The sequence below is a fragment of the Austrofundulus limnaeus genome, unplaced genomic scaffold, assembly GCF_001266775.1.
Source record: "Austrofundulus limnaeus strain Quisiro unplaced genomic scaffold, Austrofundulus_limnaeus-1.0 Scaffold18, whole genome shotgun sequence".
In the NCBI taxonomy this organism is placed as follows: Eukaryota; Metazoa; Chordata; class Actinopteri; order Cyprinodontiformes; family Rivulidae; genus Austrofundulus; species Austrofundulus limnaeus.
The window spans coordinates 2,735,930-2,743,946 of NW_013952420.1; the positions used below are offsets into that span (position 1 = coordinate 2,735,930).

General features: G+C 33.8%; 1 protein-coding gene across 1 annotated transcript in view; it reads right to left on the reverse strand.

Annotated features, from left to right (window-relative positions):
* The window catches only part of ddc (dopa decarboxylase), a 32,752-nt gene that overhangs the window by 9,982 nt on the left and 14,753 nt on the right, over positions 1-8,017 (reverse strand). Inside the window, exons 6-9 of the mRNA XM_014003401.1 lie at positions 6,350-6,493; positions 2,024-2,090; positions 1,197-1,291; positions 17-84 (exon numbers count right to left, since the gene is read on the reverse strand). Of these exons, the coding sequence (XP_013858855.1) occupies positions 17-84; positions 1,197-1,291; positions 2,024-2,090; positions 6,350-6,493 (374 nt within the window). The remainder of the gene's footprint in view (positions 1-16; positions 85-1,196; positions 1,292-2,023; positions 2,091-6,349; positions 6,494-8,017) is intronic.

Here is an 8,017-nt window from a genome sequence, read left to right on the forward strand (position 1 = left end):
GTTTTGGACAACTCACCACATCGCAGAGCAGTCGAAGTTGACTAAAAGCCATTTGTGTGGATTAAAGTTGAAAGAATCTGCAAACTTTAAAATGAACAATAAAAAATATTATTTATAAATAAATCACATGATTGACCGTTTCACTTTAAAAACAGGCGCTGCAGAGGGAACACTGTCACTGGCAGTAATATAAGCAGACAATTTATCTGGAATGCAAAAGAGGAAACATCCAGCTGGAGACTGAAAACCATAAACAACCTTCATGTCAAGTTTAGTCAAAAGGAATATGAGTTTTTCCCAATCTGTTCTTATCTTTTGGTCTATCTTCAGTAATATCCTGTTTCCTACCTCAGCAGATGCAATAACCTAACACAGATAGACAATGTGATGCAGTTTCCTGGCTGACAGTTGCCATGCTGACCGATTCAAAGGGGTGGACAGCTCCTTGCCCATCACTCGTGTCCTAGCAACCAACCATCCAACCAAATGACCCTCTCATCCAAGGAGGCCAGATTCCTCCTTTATGTCTTCATCAAACAAATTTCACCTAACTTGTGATGTCTCAAAAAAAATTAGCATGCAATATTCAGACTCAGCTGTAACTCTTTAAATAAAGAAGGTTTAAGAATCAGTTTTTGGTAGCATTAAATAAATACTCAATGAAAAATGTATAAAAAATAGCCTATTTGTCAAAATAAAGATGAAACAACTTATTGTCCTTTTTGAAGTCCAATCTGCCTGTTTTCCGTCTCCCCAGCAACACTGTTCAAACTAGTGTGTCTAATAAACAGTGATTTAAAAAAGGTCTGAAGCTGCCTCAGGAAATGATTCCGTCCTTATCTCTGCACAGCTCCGGTAGCCTCAAAAGGCACATTGAAGCTCTGCCGTCACAATACCAAATGTTTCAGCCTGTTGCTCTGTCTGGCATGCTTCCTCCCTGACGTTAACTCGGTGTCCTTTTCAAGATGCTTAAGGTTAGTGTTTACTTCTTTAGATCCAATCATGAAGATTTCACAGATAATTACGCCAAAAGTCTTTCTTCATAGCTAGAATGCTAGGATCGCATTAACATAACTAATCTTACCAAAAGCTTGCTTTCTACAAAGCATTATTGGTGCAACAGGATTATTTGAATTAAAGCCAAAACTAGTAATTAAACCAAGGTGTCAAAGTACCATAGAAACATAAAGTCTTACCTCGACGCCGTTTAATAAAGGTCTAAATTCAGGGCAGATAAAGGCACTCCCAGCATAAGCTGCATCAATGTGCATCCACATATTTTCCTTATTACCTGAAAATAGAGATGAAAAAAATATGTTGTTATGATCACAATAGTCTATGCTTTAACACAAATATAACTGTGGGTTTTATGGCAAAATGCCAGCTGCTGTGGGTGCCAGAATTTCATATTATGAAATATCATGACAATGTTTGAGACAGCCCAGTTTTTTTAATGGAAAAATTCCTAGTGTAATAATGATAATACTCAGAGACAGAGGCAAATACTAAAAACTACATCTAAACAGATAACAAGAACAAGCTGTGAACTAGCTGTTGTTTGTCTATAATAAATTAAGGAAAAATATTGTATATAGTAAACAACCTTTAAACAACAAAAAAATCTATATTTTATCAAAACAAAGCAAATTTTGTGGATGAAATACAAACGAGGTGCTTCACACCCCACCTCTGATATTGGTTAGCTGTAAGTTGTTTGAAGCATCTTAGACCTTAAAATAGTTCATTTTCCCTTTTGTTTTTGAGGTAAAAGTGTGTCCTGAGTCTTTTGACCCACCCTATATCTGTATGCATATATATACTTATCTGACAAAGTACAGTGGAAAATTTCTGGTAAAATACAGGCATCTGCAGTTGATGGACTTTAAAATAAAAGCTACAAGTACACTAAATACCAGCAGCTGTGGTTGCTTGAGTTTCACGGTAAAATCTACAATGACTGTGTGGAAATGTGTAACCTGAAACTGGTTGTTTATTTGTGAGCAGCAGCATATTGTTGACTCACACAGGGGTCCCAGCTCGGTGATCCGATCAAACGCACACGAAGGAGTGGTGCCGAGGGTGGCACAAAACTGAAACGCACAAATAAAGCCAAATATTAGCACTGATTATAGTAGTAGTAGTTCTTCATTCATTTCAATTGTAACACAAACTAACAAAGTACAGAAAAAATGCAATCAAAATAAAATAAAATAAAACAAAAGGCAGAAGAAGAGTAAATCTTATCATATCTGCCCCTTTTTATACCCAAAATATGTTCAAAAGAAAAGTTAAAATACAACAAAAATCAAAACAACTTAAAACATTTAAAAATGAAATAAAAATAAAAAGACATCAATTCAAAAAAAATTAGCATGAATTCACTTATGATTCTCCATATTTCTTCAGAAAACTGGTTTTTAACATTCTCTTCAATATACAGTATACAAGGATCTGGCATTTTTATCGTCATCTTCCATGCTGTTCTACAATCTTATTCCATGGATTAAAATAGATCGCTCCTTCAGGCTCGCACGAACCCAAGGTTTCTGAAACATTTCTATTCCCTTAAGATAATAACAGCTCTGTCTTTTAACAAAATTTACCTGAATGTTGGGAGGTTAGACACCTTTATGAGCTCTGTACATTAACAGTAAAATATTATAATCAGTCAAATCATAGAATTTAAATAATTTCAAGTCATGAAAAAAATATTAGATGGATGGCTGTAATTTTTTGTAGTAATAACTCTTATAGCTCTTTTCTGTGAAATAAAAATTGGATTTGTGATATTTTTACAAGCTTTACCCCATACTTCAATACAGTAAATTAAATGTGGAACAATTATAGCGTTATACAACATAAACAGTGCTTTATCAGTGAACAGTTCTCTTACTTTGTACAGTAATCCAATTGATTTGGCCATTTTTGTTCTTAAACAATTTATATGATTTTTCCTTGTCAGTTTTTTATCAAAATGACACCTAGAAACTTCACTTCACTGACTCTACAGATCTCTACATCATCAATTTTAAATGAAACATATATAGTTCTCTTATTGTTACAGAAAATCATTTAATTTGTCTTATCCAAGTTTAATGATAATTTATTAAGTTGAAACCAACTTTGTATTTTCATAAATTCTGTCTGTATCATGTCCAACATTTGTTTTATATCATTACCGGAACAAAAGAATGTTGTATCTTCAGCAAATAGAACAGACCCAAAAAGATCTGTTACATTTACCAAATCGTTCACATACAAAATAAATAACTTTTGGTCTGAGAATGGAACCCTGAGGTACTCCACATGAGATGTTACAAAACTCAGATCTTACATTATTTATTTCTACAAATTGTTTTCTATTTTCCAAATAACTAGAAACCCACTGTAATGCATGCCCTCTAATTTCATATTTAACTTTTCAAAAAGAAAACTATGGTTAATAGTATCAAACGCTTTTTTAAATCAACAAAAATACTGATACAATACTTTTTGATCAACAGCAGTTGTTATATGTTCTATTAAAATGAGAGCCATCGATGTAGAATTTTTTGGTCTAAACCCATACTGACTGTTACTTAACATATTTTGCTTATCAATGAATTTGTCCAATCTAATCACAAATAACTTCTTTAAAATCTTTGAAAATTATGGTAAAAGGGATATTGGTCTGTAGTTGTTAAACACTTGTCTTTCACCATTTTTAAAAAGAGGAATTACCTTTGCTCTTTTCATGTTGTTTGGAAATATACCAGTTGAAAATGATAAATTACAGATGTATGTAAACGGTTCAATCACTGTATTCATCTTGTCTTTTACAAACATCATGTCCATGTCAACCCAGTCTTTTGATCTCTTGTCTGCAAGATTTTTTTCAATATTTGTTATTTCTTCTTTATCAGTTTCATAAAGAAATAAACCATTTACACAACCTGTAACAGTGTGGTTAACATTTCTATCTACTTTAAGTATTTTAGATGCAAGACTTGGGCCAACATTCACAAAATAATGATTGAATCCATTTGCAATTTAATTTTGATCATGCATTTCAATTCCCTCTTTTACAAAATACTGTGGAGTACCTGATTTTACTTCATGATTTTTCAAAACACTATTCATTATTTGCCATGTTGCTCTTGTATTACCATTATTTTTGTCTAATAACTTACTATAATACTCTTTCTTTTGTTTTTGTATAATCCAAACCAAATTGTTTTTATATTTCTTATATCTTTCTTCTTATTCTTTTGTTCTTAGTCTCAAGAAGCATGAGTACAAGTAGTTCTTTTTTTACAAGCACTTTTCAGCCCTTTGGTCATCCATGGTTTATCAACATCTTTCTTTTTGTAATTTTTTTCACAATTTTTTTTCATACAAACATCCTAATATATTCATGAAAGCATCATATGCTTTGTTCACATCGCTAACATACACATTTTCCAGTTTTGTTTTCTCAAATCATCCTTTAAATTATCCATAGCTTTTTTTGATGTGTCAATTTTTTTTGTTATTGTATCTACTTTAGTGTTGTATTGAACATTTTTATAAAGTATAAAAACTGGTAGATGATCACTCACATCAGTAATAAAAATACCACCCATTATCTCTCTTTTTGTTATATTTGTGAAAATATTATCGATTATTGTGGCACTATGAGTAGTGATTCTTGTAGGTTTTGATATCAAAGTATACAGATTTAGACGGTACATTGAGCTTATAAATGTACCAATATTATTTGTCTCTGTTTTATTACCCAGGTCAATATTGTAGTCTCCACACAAAAAAAACTGTTTTGTTAGAAGCTTTTTCCAGTAACTTTGTGTGATCAGTGAATATTTCTATATTTGAGTCATGTGGTCAATATACACAGCTTATTATGATATTTTTGGAGGTTTTATTTCTTATTTAAATTGTTATTATTTCCATAATGTTATCTATACTTACTGACATTTCAACAATTTTCCTACATTTTATTTCCTTATCAATACATAGAGCCACTCCACCACCTCTTCTGTTACTTCTGTTCATATGATAAGGTTCATACCACTCAATATTAACATTTTTCACATTTTCATCATTAAGCCATGTTTCTGAGAATGCTATTATACTAYWGRTTCTGGTTAGTTGATTTAAATAATCTGTAATTTTAAATAAGTTTGCATATAAGCTTCTACTATTGATATGAATAATAGAGAGGTCATCTTTTGTCCTTTTAATATTATTAAATTGTCCCTCATTATAGTGATCACAGTCAGTGATTATTGGAGTAAAATTTGAATCAATCTGATCATCTAAGTCATTTATTTTAGATTCTGAGTTGTGGTAAATTTTCATGTTTTAATATTTGTATCCATTTTCAGTTTTTATTAACTCCTATTTTCCAGGTTGTTTCAGTTTAGATTTTACTCCTAAACTTACTTAAATTTTTCCAATTCCTTTTGTTCCTTTATCATTTTTGCCTGTGAACCTTTTTCATCTCTGATCCAGATGTTTCCTTTTCGTGTCCAAGTTGCTATTATCTTTTTTTGTTTTTTTTAGGGATCTAGCCTCACGTGCTATGTTACTATTTTTTTCTTGTGAGATGTTCATTTATGAAGACATTTGTTCACTTCAGTTTTCTTGCCTGCCCCATCAGATTATTTTTCATTTTCCTACTAATAAATCTGATTACAATGGACGTTTTTTTTTTCCCTGTTTTAGTAGGCAAGGTGTGGCAGGTTGAAATGTCCTCAGGTGTGATGTTAATGTTTTTATCCTGCAAAAAAAAGTCACAACCTGTTGCTCCAGAGTGAGCAGAACCTCCTGGGGAACATCCTCTGTGGTACTTTCATTTACCACAGCTTTAGCGTAGCTTCCATGCTTTACATCAAGTCCAGAGATCAACAGGTCATCACCACAATTAAATGTTTGATCAGCAATATCTTTGAGGAACAAAAAAAAAAGATGTTTGAAACAATACTGCATGACAGCTGCTTCCCTACAAGCTCAGATATGGATCTGTTGAACAAAGACGGAGGCGTCATTTTGACTCCGAGCTGCCAGGTCACTGCAACCCTCCTCACTATTTTTCACTGATTGCGATCTGGAGCTCCAGACGAGAGCTGGGTTATTGTTCCTAACCAGATAAGCCTACATTAGGTTTAATCAAAACAATGTTATCCTCCTGCAGAACCTGGGGTGAACGCAGCTGCATCTCAGGTAAATTACATCAGTGTGAACTTTCAGACAAGCTGAGACTGGATGGAAGCTTTAGTTGGTGCAGACATCCAGTGATACACATGATTCAGTTTACTGAAATGTTATATTGTTAAGTTTCTGCGCATTTGAGTTATGTTTGGTTTGTTTTTACATAAAATGGGATGAGTCCTGCTGCTTTGTCTTCCTCCACCATCCTCTTCAATGTTTCCTGTCTGACGGCGTAGCAGTGGTCTGTAGGAACCTTCCTCATCAATACTGCTCCAATCAGAGCAGCGCGCTCCACTGAAGAATGAGCCTTAAAGAGAAATGAAAGGCAACATTTGTCAGGCCTCCAGTTTGTGTGTGTTGTCTTTTCATGATTGTGGTCAGTGTGAAATACTTATTTGTTAGACATGATTGTGATATTATTTATTTAAAAGCTCATAAAAATGATTATAACAGGAAAGGTGTGCTGATTAAATAAGCAAAAACTAGTTTAACTTTTCATATGAAATGAGTTCAAAATTATATATAAAAAGTGACCAATTTCAGCTGCTCCTTTTTTTTCCCTAGACACAATCATTTTTGATTGGAATTGTTTTTATTTAAATGTCATCTTGAGGATCAGAAACAGGCCAACATTTGCTGATGCACTGCCTGTTGTGGACAAAAAGAACACAGTTTCTGACCAAGTCATTGAAAAAAGAGAAAGGTCTGTGTGGCCCTCAGGTAACACCGTAATCCAATCACAAAGTCAGCCTGGTATTAAACCAGATCAGAGCTTGATGCTGCCTCACTGAACCCCCCTACCCCTCTCTCTTTCTCCCAGAGGCTAAAAAATGTTTACGTTGTGACGCAGGCTACCTTATTGACTTCACATGAACTGCCGTTAAAAGGACAGAAACTCACAAATGCGTAACATACTTTATAAAAACTTTGAATACAATAGCATATTCGCTGTAAGTTTTAAGATCTAGAATATTAACAAAAATAAAAACAAACAAAGAACACAAAGGAGATGTGGACTTGGCACGACCAATGCTCAGTTCTTGGCTGATGAGCAAGACAAAGTTGAAAGACTTTAAATCTCCTGTGACGTAATTTTTCTGTCATAAATTTAAATGCATTTTTGGAGAGATAACATTGTAAAATAAATGTCACGCTGCCGAGATGGACAGTTGAGATATTTGCATGTTAAACAACAGGAAGTGATGTCAAAGGGAATGTCTTCATGTGAGCAGAGCATTGCTACAATGGTCAGCAACGTACACTGTAGAGAAGAGTTAAATGTTACTTTAGATCACGTTGAGAGATGAAGAAGTGCCAGAGTTCAAATGACATTGTTTCAATAAGACCAGAGAGTTTTCTTTCTTAAAGAATTCCCCTTTGACGTCACTTCCTGTTTCATTTTGGCTGAGCTAAATTCAGAAGAAAATATGCTGGTTATGTGATAAAATGGTTAAAATTATGTGCGTTATGCCAAGTTTCTTAAATATAACCATGTCTTTGACTGTTTTTTATTTGAAAGACATGCGTGTCACAAGCATTTTAAGAATTGGGTCTGATGGGAAGACTTGGAGACAAACGAGTCTAATGGGACAGAGAACAGGTGTAAAAAATGTGTGGCAGGACTGAGAAGTGAAAGCAGACAGTGGAAAATGAAAGACGCTGGTTATTACAGGAAAAACTGGAGGCACGGGAACAAACTGAACACTAAATCAAACATCATAAGAAACAAACAAGAACTAGAACTGCAAAAGCAGTTATGACCGGGGTCCAAGCCCTTTTATGCATGTCAGCCTTTGTCATGTTGTTTGTAGCATATTGTTGATCTTTTAGC